This window comes from Corvus hawaiiensis, chromosome 2, assembly GCF_020740725.1.
Source record: "Corvus hawaiiensis isolate bCorHaw1 chromosome 2, bCorHaw1.pri.cur, whole genome shotgun sequence".
NCBI classification, from domain to species: domain Eukaryota; kingdom Metazoa; phylum Chordata; class Aves; order Passeriformes; family Corvidae; genus Corvus; species Corvus hawaiiensis.
The window spans coordinates 103653398-103668264 of record NC_063214.1 but is presented as its reverse complement, the minus strand read 5'-3'; the positions used below and the strand labels follow the sequence as shown (position 1 = coordinate 103668264).

General features: G+C 39.7%; 1 protein-coding gene across 5 annotated transcripts in view; it reads left to right on the top strand.

Annotated features, from left to right (window-relative positions):
• The window catches only part of ARHGAP6 (Rho GTPase activating protein 6), a 316518-nt gene that overhangs the window by 267400 nt on the left and 34251 nt on the right, over nt 1–14867 (top strand). For all 5 annotated transcript variants that reach the window (XM_048329176.1, XM_048329188.1, XM_048329185.1 and 2 more), the window contains exon 3: nt 8217–8288. In XM_048329176.1, coding sequence (XP_048185133.1) covers nt 8217–8288 — 72 coding nt within the window. The remainder of the gene's footprint in view (nt 1–8216; nt 8289–14867) is intronic.

Sequence of the window (14867 nt, the reverse complement as noted above, 5' to 3'; positions counted from 1 at the left end):
TCCAGGAATTTGCCTGCTTTTTGCTGCTCTCCACTGACAGCCGCGTACAAGGGTACTTGGCCTTTCCTTTGTAATCCTCTAAAGGCTGCCAGGTAGCTGTGCATGGGTATTTTGAGTTATTTCCGTCATCCCTTCTATGTATGGCAGCAGCAGCCATTTTCCTCATTCTGGCATAGAAAAATATTTGAGTAACTGTTTATTTTCATGTCAAAATGAGTTTTTTCCTTAAGTATGGCAAAAGATTTGACAAATGAGCTCCCAAACAATTATAATTTAGTGTTCGGGTTCTAAAACTCACTGAATGTTTTGTTCCTCAGAGCTCATGTAATGCAGCCATTTTAAATGTATTATTAGTTAAAAAATACTTACATGTTGTAAAACTATATATGTTTTCATTACAGTAATAGCAAAGTAGCTCAAGAGGGTTTTTTTCCTGACTTTTCCAACACAATGATTTCTAATCAATAGTCCCAAATGCAAAAAGTTTAAAGAATACATTAAACAAAAAAATCAAATTAAAAGGGAAGATAGGAAACTTTGTTCTTGCTTTTGGTGTGGTGGTTCAAAAAATTCTGCAACTAATAAAAATTCTGTTATTTTAAGGATATTTATACATGGCTTGCACAAACAAGGCAGGCATCCACTTTGTACTTACTGAAATGTTTCTTTTGGTGCAGCTGTGCTGTGTTCATCTGTAAGACCTGCAGCTTCCTGCATAGCAGGAGTGCAGTGGCCTGGGCAGGCCTGAGAAGCTGCTCCTTCCCAGCTCTTCCCATTGCATGGGTGGGCTCTGACATCCCCCTCCCTCTGGCTGTGGCTTCAGGAGCCCTGACCTTGCTCCAGAGCCCAAATCCCATATTCCCTGTCAATTTAGGTTTGGTTCTCACCCTTAGAATATGTTGCCCCTGCATTTGCTCACCAGTCTCTTCATGACACAGAATCATGGAAGGACATATTTGAAAATACAAAAGGAGTTATTTCTTTACAATGTATATACTTGGAGACTAATTAAATCCTTAAACACACTTGGGAACGAATAGGAAAATGAAGTGGAAATGTCATGTTTTCTTATGATTCCTCTAGCCACAGGAGCTGAGTAGCATTTGCTATCTGAATTAGAGCGGTGACCAAAGTAAGTTGTTGTCATGTTGGTGGTCTTGTGTTTTTGTTTGTTTGGGTTTTTTCATTGTGAAGAAAAGGTCATACCTATCCCACTTCAGTTGCAGTCTGTGTTTTCTAACGTGCAACATTTTTAGTTCAACAAGTTGGTCATGGCTCCTTCTGACAGAAATAGACCTTGCAAATAGGTTTCAATAGAAATAGTGCATTTTTCTAGATTTGAATCTAGTTTGGAACTACACTTTTCAAATTTGTTTTCCTAAAACACAGGGCTGTCTACTATAATATGCTCAGCTAGTATAAATTGATTTATCACCTTTTTCTTCAGAATAGCAGTGCAGTATGAACAGATGTGTATCAAGAAAATAATGTAGGGTTGATTGTTGAGTTTTTTTAAATTTGTATCAGAACCACAGGAGGTGGTAAAGTGGAGGTATTGTAAAATGTTATTTGATTAATAAAACTATTGTTCCTGTAGGGATGCAGCTTTCTTTTGAAGTAGGAGAGATTTCCAGCAGTTTTGCCTTCTAGGCGGGTTCCACGGAAACGTATGAATACTTCCTAAATAAATAATTTAATTTGTCTAACAGTATGACCAAATTCTTACTGTTCAGCAGTAAAGAAATTGTGTATAATGCAGCTTTTAAATTTCCAGCAGCTGAATCACTTAAACATGCACAACTGGTCTTCGTAATTCCTCTGTGTTTCATTTTAACAATTAGTAGAGCCTTAGTCCAGAGGGACTGAAGCCTAGGTCTGAAGAAGATGCACTAGCAAGTTACTGAAGACTGCTGGGGTGTGCAAGAGGTGAATTAAAAGTACACTTTTATCTTGTGGTTGTGGGTTTTTCCAAGTGGTTGTATTGTATGCACTGTGTGTTGCTGAGAATGTTGTTTCCTGTGCAATCACCTTTCCCCACAGCTCTCCTGGTTTCTCGCCGTTGCCCTGAGAAGGGTTTGGGTCAGGTGCTCCTGCCTGGAGGGCTGCAGTGCTCCGGCCCAGACCCCCCGTGCACAGCCCAAGGGGAGGGACATCCCCTCTCTTGAAGAACTTCAGCTCTGCCCTTTTCATGCTGTTTCTTCTGCCATAAGCATATTCATCAGGAACTTCTCAGAGAGGGGAATGCCGAAGCTTGTTTGCTGCGTCAGAGGAAGCAGCGTGTAAGAGGAAAGCTGCCTCTGATGTGTGTGTGGTGCCTTTGGCGAGCAGCCTGAATCTGGCGCTGTGGCCTGAGGTGAACCTCTATGAGCCAGCTGCCACCTGGAAGGTCATGACTGCAGCTGAGGGATACTCATGAATGAATATGGCTTTTCTTCCATCAGCTGCTGGCTAACAAGCACAAAGAAATGCTGATTTGAGTCAAAGTGAAATAAAGCGAGCAAATGGGCCATAAGGAAAAATGGGACAATGGTCCAAGGCTTCTGAATAAATACAGTTATCTGCATCACCAGTGGAGATCTTGTGTGTGAATGGCTGAGGCAAAGGGTGAGAGTGATAAGAAATACCTGAAGGCTTAGGCTTCCCCTTTTCATATTGCGTTATGTGCCAAAATCTGTGGCTCCTGTTTCTCTGGTTGACTTTTTTTGTCTTCCATCATTGTTGCAGCTGGCAGTGCTCTGGAAGTTACTGCATGGGGACAGGGCATTTCAACATGTTTTTATAAATAAATGTTTCAAGATGGACATTTACAGTCACAGAAATGGCTAAGTAAAACCAGCACCCTCTTCTTCAGCAGAGCAGCCCCAAGTGCATATTCAGAAATAAATTTGCTTTGTATAGTGACCCGAAGAAGTAGCTGCAACCACAAACACTGTGCAACTGTCAGTGAATGAAGTGCAGTCTTGTCTTTATTGTGCTCTGTCAACAGAATTTAGCAGTGTTTTCTGATTGACACTCTCAATTACTTGCAGTATTGCACAGGCCAGAGAGACTGCAGCTTGACATTTAGCACGCAGGCTGGCTGTGGGAGGCTGGCACTGGGGAAATGCGTTGCTCTCGATGAGTGAAGTGAACCAATGAGTGCTCAAGATAGGTCAAACTTGGTGCTTTTCAGTTCCATTGGTAGTAATTTTCAAGACAGAACTGATTGCAATTTTAGAAGGTATATTCTGTCTTTTTTTCTTTAAATGCTGTTAGATCCAATTACTAGTGGTTATTAAGAAAAATGGCCATGAATAGAATTAGAATTACTGTGAAGCAGTAGTTTACAAATCTCACAATGTCAACCTTTTTATCCGTTCTGATAACTGAGCTATGGGTCTGATAATAATTGCTGAGGTAGCTCCTCTTTTTATACTGTGTGAAAATAACCTTGAATTGTAGAACATGACAAATATTCTTCCGTAAATGGACAAGAAACTCATTTCTCTTAAGCAAAGGAAGTTGCTAATAGTTGGGGAGGGAAGTTCTCTTTGTTCTACAACACTGTCAGCATCACATCATCTCTTCTGTCAAAAGCCCACTGAGTTAAATTAGTTTGAAGGATTTGTGTGAATTTATTAATTATGTTTTTGATTAATAAAAGGTGTCCTTGCATATAAGTAACATAAAAGGAACATCCATTCTTTTAGATAATCCACCAGCCCAGGTATAAGGAAAGTGCTGAAGAATCCTGATTTTGTTACAGGTTCACTTCAAATGTATTTGACAGGGTGTTTTTTCTGAACCGTAATACTGTAATAGTGTCCCAGAATTATGTACAAAGCTTGGATGGTGTTGTACTTTTTTACTGCATATTATATTAATTATTGAAAAATATATTGGATTAGGATTTCACAGGATATTGACAATTCAGTGACACAATCTGAAACTGCTGGCCAAGAGTTCCTGAATGTTAACTTTGTGTGCCACTGTGTAATTTTGAGCTAATTACCTATACCTAATTTGTGATGCTTTAGCTTATGCTGAGCAACACTTCTACCTACCAAATAGACTTGTTGATTTCCATAAATATAAATTGACTAAAGAAGTATTGGAAGTAAACAGCAACTGGATTCAGCCTGCACTCCCTCTCTTTCAGTCATATAAGGTGTTGGTAGGTGGTCTCGTGCAAAGCAACAGAACAATAAGTTTAAATATTTACAAAGTTCTCTTTCTTTCTTTTCATTTTTTAAACTGTTAAAGCTGAAGTTTATATATCCTCAGTGTGAAAATTACTTATTACCTAGATGTAGAACCATGGTCTCATTTGGAAATTTAGACCGTGAAATGGTCTGTAGAAAATCTGAGATTTGATAGTGTAAATGCTAAAGAAATAGTGTTAGTGAGGACACTTCAGGTGAATTTCAACTTTAACACAAAATATTTAAGTTTTGATAATCTCAGAAGTCAGATTGCTCAATGCTTGTCAAAAGTCAGTAGATCAATACAAATAATCTTGTATTCTGTAGGCTGTGTGGTTCACTGACAGAGTCCTAAAGAGATTTTTGAAATAGAAAAGTCTTTTTGGCATTAACTGAACCTGGAAGTGCTCACCACTTTGGAAAAACAGGTCACGTAGCAATTTAATGTGCACTCAGGAGTTTGATTCTAGACTCTTGGTCTTTTAAATATTTATTGTGCTAGTCTTAATACATAGAAGCCCAGGGAGTGATGTAGCATTGCAGTGAAAAATGCAGCAAACATATAAATTAGTAAGTACTGAACAGGTCAAGTCCATTTCTGAAAAACAAACTGATCTGCACAGCTGCCTGGACAGGTGCCCTTCAGGAAAAACAGAGTGGGCTAGCAAAGGAAAAAAAATGCAGCTTCCTTTGCTTTGACCGTTGTCATTTGAGTGTTTCTCTAGTCTTGCTGATGTTCTTGAGTGGAATCTGTTGAAGGAGGAGTGTATTGTTAATCTACAGTAAGAAGACATAAATTGACAATTATATATACAAAAGACTGGATAACAGCCCAACAGCTTTTATCACTATGTGGTTTGAACATTTCCAAAGTGGAAATTAAAAATAGTAGTCCATCCATACCTAATAGCGCTTTGCAATATAGCTAATAGCTTTACAATACTATTTTGCATAATATTTGCTAATTTATTTAAAAACATACAGTAGGTGTTAAGCATGGATAATAATGCTTTGCCACTTTCTCAAGAATATTTTGGATATTAATTATGTTCTCAAAGCCACACTGCAGCTAGTAAGTACTAAGCATTATAGTTGTGAATTGGGTTCATTTAATATGTAAAACTGCTGGAGTTGCGTAAGTCTTTAAACACATTATGAATATTTCAGCAACGTTCATGCCTGATGTACCCTGAATCAACAGTAATTTCAAAACGTGTTTATATGTACAGTGTATAGACTGCAATTTATCATGTCTCTTGCTGGGGAGGAGGAGAACTTGAACTGACCTGAGACCTCTTGGCAGATCTTCTGAGCTTTAGCTTTTCACTGAGATTCCTCTCAGCCTTATTTTCATACACAACTCCTTTTTTCTTGCCGTGAGGTAAACTGTAAATGTAAATGATCATAGAAAAACACTGCATTTTACATTAAATTTTGATTCTTTCTCTCATTTTTTTATGTCTCAGTAGACTTCAGTGGGATGTCAGAATATCAATAAATGGGTTTTTGGAGAGTAAGGCTCTGTGACTCCAAAGAAGTGTTAGTCATCCATCAAAAAGCTTCTCTGAAGCAGTAATTTGAATTTATAACATGGAAAATAATTTGAAAATTATTTTATATGTATAAAGCCAGAACACAATGGTAGCTGGGAACCTTATAAAAACAAGCTGTACTGTCAGGTGTATATAAGCAGGCTACCAACTATTCATATTGCCGAGAGGTGAAAGAATTTCTTTTATAAACTCAATCTTAGCAACAGGAAATGTCAGAAGGTGTGAAAAGTCTGATCTTTTAGTCAATCAAAATATGACTTTGAATTATAACCTTGTCACGTGGCTAAGAAAAAAGGAAAATCTAATCATAGACCATGTCAGGTAATGAATTACCACCATTATATTGCTGAACTCTCATCCAGAATACCTTCTCAATAGTCAGCCTTATTTCAGAGAGATGAATTCTCACTGGAGCAGGTGTGGGCAAAGGGGAATTAACATAACCAACACATGGCAATTCTTCCTCGAGACAGGAACTGAAGATCCTAGTTAAGTGAGTGCTGGGAACCCTTCCATCCGGCAGGGCTGCTGGTAGCCTGGGGTGCATAGGGAGATCTTTGCCAGCAGATCAAGGGAGGTGATCCTGCCCATATTCTTGCCCTCAGTGAGGCCACATCCAGAGTGCTGTGTCCAATTGTGGGCTCCTTGGTGCAAGAGAGACAATCAGCTACTGGAGAGGGTCCAGGAAATGCCTACAAAGATGATGAGGGGTCTGGAGCATCTCTCTTATGAGGAGAGACTAAGGGAGCTGGGTCTCTTTAGGCTTGAGACGCCTGAGAGGGGGATCTCATCAGTCCATATAAATATCTCAAAGTTGGGTGCCAAGAGGATGGTGCCAGACTCTTTTCAGCAGTGCCCAGCAACAGGACAAGGAGTAATGGCCATAAAGGAAAACACAAGAATTTTCACTTCAACACAATGCAGAACTTCTTTACATTGAGTGTGGCAGAGCACTGGAACAGGCTCCCCAGGGAGGTCGTGGAGTCTCCCTCTCTGGAGATGTTCTAAACTTACCTGGTCAAATTCCTGTGTCACCTGCTCCAGGTGACCCTGCACTTGGGGGGAGTGGTTGGACTAGATGATCTCCTAGGAAGGGACTAGAACTGCCTTCCAACCTTCCCTTCCATTCCGTGGTTCTGTGGTATCCTGGAAATAACTGCAGAGTGCGAGTGGAGTCGGTCCAACCACCATTACAAAAAGTAAAATGAAATGTTACTTTTAAATTAAAAGGATATTAATTGGCTGTAAAAAAGTCAGAATTCGTTGAGCAGTCTATCACGTGATGTTCTGGACTTGATTTTTAGTAGGATTTGTGGGAAAAGTATGGAGAAACAGCTTGTATTCTCTCATGACCCCTAATTGCAAAGATGAGAGTTCGTCAACAAAGATCCACTTCACTCCTCTGGGGTATGTTCCTTCCTATAAAAGACCACTTAAGATACTGACTTACAAAACTAGAAAAACGTGTTGAGACAGATTATTTGGTGACCCTCTTGCCCTAAAAGTGAAATGGATACAGTGTGCTCATTTTTGAGTTTTTGCCATATTACAAAATCAGTAAGGAAAAGGTACATGTTCATTAAACTTCATCTAGAGCAGTGTCTAGCATATCAGTTTCTGTGGCAGACCATTTATATTGCTGTGAAACTTGGAAAATTCAAAAAGTACAAGTTAAAGCAGGCCCTTGACTTAATCCCTGGTATTTGTTGAGACCTAATAAATAAAATGCTGTTTTGTTCACTTTTCATTATAAAAGATGCTGCTGAAGGAAATAATGATAAAATCATTTTGATATAATCATTTCAAGAACCAACCTGCCTCTGATATTGCTTAGAATCTTCCGTCCTTAATACCTTAGTGGAAACTTGGACAATATATCGATTGTCAGAACAATCATTCCTCTGAGACTCTAATCCATCTGAGCCAATCTGGACTTGCTGTACCCAGCTGCCAGCTCCCCATATGAGTTCAGATCAGATGGGTCATGAAGGTGGTCAGCTATCACCCGCGGATACGGTGATATATGACTGGTATGCAGAGCTTTATCCTGGCTGTTAGTAATCCTCCCTTTCCAAATACTACCTTTAGTTCCACGCCTGAATCACAGTCTTGTGACCATGGATGAAGGCTACCCAGTACCTTGTAGGTTTACTGTGCTTTGCTGTCAAGAGCACCCAGCAAGAAACCTCCATTGTTAACTCTTCAGTGACCACACATGTAGATGTTCCCAGCAGCATGCAGGGGATACATTTGTGTTCCCCAGTACAGCCTCAGCGTTTGGGCGAACAAAGGCACCCTCCTTTGGGCCAGAGGACTGTGATGGTCCCTAGTCTTTGTGAAATGGGCCTCACACCCTCCCTGATCCCCAGTGCTGTGACCATCTCACTCCATGTTCCTACAGCTTGTGCAGCAGTTTGTTCAGTGTTACTTCTCTTCACTTACTTCCTTTTTTTGTTTTCTTTTTTTTTTTTGCCTCTCGCAGATGGACAAAAGAGGAAGAAGTCATTAAGAAAGAAACTGGACTCTTTAGGAAAGGAGAAGAACAGAGACAAAGGTAAAATGAGTACATATTCAGTGGTCGGGTCTTAGTTTTGCATATGAGATTTCTTTAGTCTGAAACATACTTTTTAAAGTAGGAGAATGTTGTTGAGCTGATAAACTGTCTAGGTATTTATTTTCAAGCTGAAAAATGTTTTATCTTTTCTGTTTGACTTTAGTGTAACTCAGATCTCTTCCACTGAAAGGTTTGGTTTTTTGGTTGGTTTTTTTTTTCCCCTGAGAAAAAAAGGAAGACTTAAAGGACTGCATCTTTTCTCCATTGTTCTTTCTCCCCAATTTCACCATCCAGTGCAAGTGTGGTCTGGCAACATGATCCAGTTCTTCACCTGCATTTGCTCTCTCATCTTTCAGTTTACAAAGCACATAAACCCCGCACTGCCCAAGCGAGTCAGTTGGTTTGCTTTTCTTTCTTTAACCTTAGGAAAATAGACATTGTTTAAAATATATGAATGCTTCAGTACTACTGATCAGTTGGATTTTAATAACCTCCATGTGACATGGATTTACAGATATGGTTGTACTCTTTTGTTTGGAAACTAATCAGCTTTATGGGCTGGGTCCTAATCCAAGACCTGAAGTTGACCTGTAATTCAGAGCCATTTGAACCAAGTCTAAATACTGAGACACTGAAAAGTGTCTGTGAAATTGCATGTGGGTAATTGTGCATCTAATTTTATGTTCAATTCTGGAAAAGAATTTCTCTAAAAATGGTAGTAAAACTCTGTATTGATATCCCAGTTTCACAAACATGCACACAAATGCAGGAAATTGTGACAGGAGACATGACCTGGTTACTCTGATGTGCTTACTTTTAGTCTAGTTTAGCAGAAGAAGGGAACTTTGAAATTCCACTGAAAAAATTAACATCCCCATTTCAAAGTTACTTTAGATAGTTGTTAAGAAAAAAATATTTTTCTTTTAATTTTTTATTTGATGATTTTAAATATGTGATTATTATTTTCTTGATTTAACATTGGTTATGGTAAATATTTGTATTAATCTTTCTAAAACTGACTATCCCCTGACACATTGGTTTGATATATCTAGTGGCTTCCTGTGTTGTATTGCAAATATCAACGTTTTCATTTGTAACAAGAATTACTTGAAATATGACTTGAGCCCACATGCAGGAGTCATAATGATTTTATAGCCTCTTTTGGGGGAAAATCTTTTTTGTACTGTCCTATTAATGCATTACATTTGGCTACACTGTAATTAGTGATTGTTACTATGGTTTTTTCTGATGTTTGTACAGTTAGAAGTGCAAAGTAACTTCGTTCTGTGTAAAACCTGCCCTCCTTTCAGTGCATTTGCCAGATATTGATCTTAATAGGGCTTGTGGAGTACTCTTCTGCATCAGAAAAGGATAACCACATCCTGTTTTTTTTTTTTGAAATGATCTGTGTCTCACAAATATTTGATGTACTGAGAGCTTTTATCTTTCCTCCCTTATGGGTAGCATGACTTTGGTAGTCTCTGTTGAAAGTTTCTCTTTAGAAGCTCTTTTGAGAGTTAAAATACATTTTGGGGTTTTTTCCTCACATTCTTCTTTGCTGTAGCAGATTTTAACAATGATAAATAGCTTTGATAATTCACCAAAGACAGAATTTTGCTGTGTCACCCAAACCTGATGGATCTTTGCAATTGCACTTTCAGAGCTCCACCAATGCTCTTTGGTGCAGTGCCTTGAGAAGCAAGTGTGTCCTTTTGGTGATAGATACAAATCCTTAACCCAAAGTTGGTCTTTATTCCGCTAAATTCTCTGTTGCCAAAGATCTTTCAAACAATAATTTTCTTACATTGCCTTGCATTCTTCTGTATTTCCTTACAGCCATGTTTTATTTCAGCTGACCTCTGTTTCCAGTAATTACACAGCTGCACTGGTTGAGCAGTTCCAGATAATATTAGTTTCTGCTATTACACTTCTGTTCAGGGATTTTCTTGGGTGTCTACCTTGCATGGTAGCATTTATGCTTCATTCAGTTAGTAGGTTTGGGGATATACTTGATTTTTATTCTGAAGGGTTTTCTGAGTGCATTTTGCCTTTTAGGGCTCACTAGTTTCCATGGTGAAGGTCAGCACTTTGTACTTATTCATCATTGTTTAAATTTATCTACTTCCTGGTTTTCAGCCTTGCTCATACTATCTGGTTAACTATACCAAGCATTTTTAGAAATCACTATGCTGATTCTCTTAATTTTAATTCCTTTTTTCTTATTGTTATTTGAAATTCACGTTTCAAACATATACCTCTCTGCTTTTATCCTTTTTCTTCCATCTCTCACTGTCTTGTTCTGAGTTACAGAGACGTTTTACATGTGCTCTCCACTTATAAAATATTATAGGAGCACCCTCTGAGAAGAAAATACCCCATCACTTCTCAAAGAGTAGAATCTGTATTTCTCTCCTTCCTTTAGGAAAAACTCGGGCTGATCAATAAGGGTCCAGGAAATTGGAAGGAGTCAGGTTCTGAACAGGTTGTGTTAGCAGAGTGAAAAGAAAGGCATATTTGCTCTTACTTATTGCCAACAGCAATTAGGCAAAAATATCCCAAATGGCAGCATATGGCATCTTACTTGTCAGGTTTTCTGGCAATGGTTGGTTCTGGTGTACTTTTTTTCTGCCCCTCTAAGTTGTTAAAGAGCATCTGTTTCTCAGGTAGTTGCTGAGCAGAGTCTTAGTGCATGACAGAAGAGGGAATGAACAACCAGGATTTCTGGTTTGTGCCATGGAGACCATCACAGTGGTTGAAAGGTGGTGGTTTTCCTGTGGGAAGCAGCAGCACCAGCATCTCCTCCAGCCTCAGGAGTTAGGGGGGACAGTATTTGCCCAGCTTTCAGCTGATGAGTTGGCTCTGGAAAGAAAAATACAAGGCCTTGTGCTGCTGGTCTCCATAAAGATGAGCCTGCTATGCTCACATCAGAATTGAGCCCCACCACGTTCCCTGTACAGTGGCCTCTATGTCACCTGAAGGAAGAGTTAACCTCCCTCCACATGCCTTTCACAGCAAGCTTGTTCTGTAAAGAGAGTATCTCCCATTTCTGGCCAGCCGGTCCAAGACAAACACTCCTCACTGTGAACGTGGGTGTGCTAAACAAAGGCTGGGAGCACACGCTTACCCACCCGGGCAGGTCCCCAGTCCTCATGCCTGAAAGGAACGCCTTCCTTCTGTTTATTTTGGGGAGTTTGTGGTGGGTTTTTTTAGTAACTAGTCCAGCTGCACTGTTGTGAGGAGAAGAAAACAACAAGACCAGGCCACAGGATGTCGGAGGGGAATCAGGGAAGCTGATTTCCAGAGACTTCATACAGAGGAGATGCAGCTGCCTTAATGCAGACTTCATTTCCATCCCTTCAGCATCACTTTTGTAAACACAGTTGCAGTTGGAAGTGTCATTAATTCCAAACATTTTGAGTTTTCTCTATCCCAGCCTGGGAGCCCCCACATACCCAGACAAGTAACAGCTGAGGAGACCACGTTGTTAGGTCCTGCCCAGAGTATGTGCCACCTGAAATCCCCTTTTGTAAAGACAGACTGCTGGAGGTTAATTCTGACAATCATGCAGCACCATGTGATCGTGTGTGTGGGCCGCAATCAAAGATAACAGGGATGTACCTGGCACAGGAAGCCACAGAGGTGGAAAGAAAGGGCCACCATGCTGGTCACCAGGGATGCACGATGGAGGCCTCACTGCAGCTCTTGCCTGGCAAACCCTCTCCTTTAGCACCAATGTGCACTGAACTGCCCCAGGGTGCAGGTTTCTGGGGTTGCTCTCTCTGGAGAGGTGTCACCTCCCTCCAGTTTGTGCCAAAGACTGTTCTTCCCCCCACCACCCCACCAGATGTCTATACTTAAAAGGCACAACCAAATGGAACTACTCATTTTTGCTAGGACTGTTGGGAGATTTAATAACTTGTATTTTAGGACTCAGTCCAGTCTGTGGAGTTTTTGCTGTCTAAACTTCACATTTTATTTAGATGGATCAGTCCACCTGTCTGTTAAGTTAGTTTCAGCAACCTGTCAGGCTTCTGAAGGCAAATAAAGACACTACAGTAGAATTGAATGCACTTTAAATGAGTTTCATATCTTTATTTTGTCCCTTTTGATATCTGTCAACATCTCATTAAAAGGGGAGAAATTGTAAAAGAAGTGTTTTTTCAATTGTTTTTACATCTCTCAGTGATTCATCAAAGCAGGATATAGCAAAACTTGCTGGATGCAAACAGACTAAACAGGAGAACAGCACTCCACCCAGATATTTAAGCAATATTTTCAGCTTCTATCATTCAAGGGTTTTTGCTTTACCCAGCCTGTTATTAATGGCCATCATGACCCTCGATCCTGCTGTCTACATACGTCTCTAAACATTGGCTTTGGCTGCTGACAAACAGTACTCAGGCTGGAGGAGCAGTGACATGTCCATGCTGCTTGGAATAAGACATTCTCAGGATGCTGTGCATGCTGGCGGCTGGATCCTGTTCCCTTATGAATTCAGTGCTAATTCTGACGGCAGCAGAAGCGGAGTCTTTTGTCCGTCCCGTGCCAGTGATCTGGGTGTCTGCATAAGCAGGCCTACTTTTAAAGTACACACAGGCATTCCTGAGAGAGATGCCTCCCAGAAATTACTTGTCCTAGAATACTTTATCAGTAAACCAACTTTGTTTTGCCTTGGTTTCAGTAAACCTTACAGGTGAATGGAGAGACCTGCTCAGAAATAATAATCACTTGTTATGTGATTGTTTGAGTAACTAAGAATCATCCCTTTTGCTGATGTTTCTGTGTGGAATGTAAATAACTGGCAGGTTCATCTGTGGGGCCTTAGCAGAGCTGCAGTGTGTGCGGGACTTCCTGATAAAAGGCCTTCCTGGTAACTCTGGATTATGCAACTCCAGCAGTAGATGTTTGATTTTTCTTTAGTTCAAAATTTTTGAAAGTCTCTTTTGTGTTTACGTACCATTCATGCTCAGTAAATTAAGATGTATTTTTTAATGTTTGCCTTTGTTCTCAGTAACTCAGCCTATCGTGGTATCCATGTGCCTTGGCACAGCGTAAGGAGAGAGCTGAATAAATGAAGTTTGTTTTATTGTGGTTTATCAGAAATTGGCTTTTTTTCAAGCCTTTTCAGTGCCCTACCATGCTTCTGTAAAAATCTTTGAATCATGCTCTCTAGGCATAAAGAAAGGGTTTTTTAAGCAACACTGTATCATATTTTATATTAAAATCAAGTAAAGTACCAAATAATCTCTTAATTTTTTGTAAAAAAACCCCAGACATACTCCCAGAAAAAAGCATAAGTGATCAGGAGGGCCTTATATCACTCCTTGAAGGTCAGTGAGCTCTGAGTAGTTGAAGTGATTTTCAGCCACAGAACTGATGCTGAGAACATTGTCTTATCTCGAATCTCATGGAGTCACTGCAGGTTTTGGAGAACCTTGAGATGGAAGGAGTTTTGCAGTTTCCATTATGTTATGACGTTTCTGTTTTCCTTGTTTTCTGCTTCCATCACTGTCCCTTCAGATCTGAAGTAACTGATTTCAGTTAGCAAAACAGAGTTACCCTATCTGGCTAGCTGGGGAGATTGACTTAAAGACCCCCTCTAAATACCCCTTTAAGAGCATGTTATTCCCTGATCTCTATTCCTGTCATTTAAATAGAGGTGGGACAAACACCTTAGTAAATCTTGGTCACAGGATTTTAGCAGCCCAAAACCAGCATTTACAATGTACTTAAGAAAAAACTCCAAATGCTAAGGAGACTAACCATAGTTAATATTCACTTTATTAGTATTGAAAGACTCAATAGAATCTAGAATATAGACCTCACTGGTTCCTAATAGACTCTTACGTTTTGTGGGATGAAAAGCAGTTTTCACCAGCTGAAACTTCAGAGAAGTCTTTTAAACTTTATTTGGACAGGGTGACATGAGCTGAAGTAAGCTATAACCATGTGGGTCAACATCCTGAATATTATCATTTGATTAGCAAAAAGGAGGATTTCAGATCACTGAAAGTCTCATTTGATCTGGCTGGGAATTTTTCTGTGACATGCTGCTTTTTATTAGAAATGGTGATTTACCACCAAAGAAAGATTTCTTAGGAACTTATCAGTTTCAATCAAAATTCTGTTAAGAAACTGGCCTCAACTGCAAGATTGGCTTTCTGGTAAGAGAAATTATGCGCTTCTCCAAAATATTAAATTCTCTCCTTTGCCAGTAAACACTGAAAACTGGAGTGTATTAAAAGTGCTGCTAGCTAAGGATACGAGTCTACGTTTCCAAGCTGATTGCCCAATCTGCCAGGTTGTTTCACATTTTTACATGATGCTTTCTGCAAAACATCTTTTTAAACTGCCCAGTCTCTTCATTGAATGGTCAATTTTTTGTTGAGTTTAGAGAGAATAACTAACTTGGTAGCTTTGGCACTCAGTATGTATACAACAGACCAAGGTTTGAGCCACTGCTTTAAGGTACATTTCCTCATACAAATAAAACCTCTCCAATAGTGGAGATCCCCAGCCTACAGCTATAAAGAGGCAGTTGGTCCTTTTACCTGCATTGTGAGACCAGAGCCTCAAACC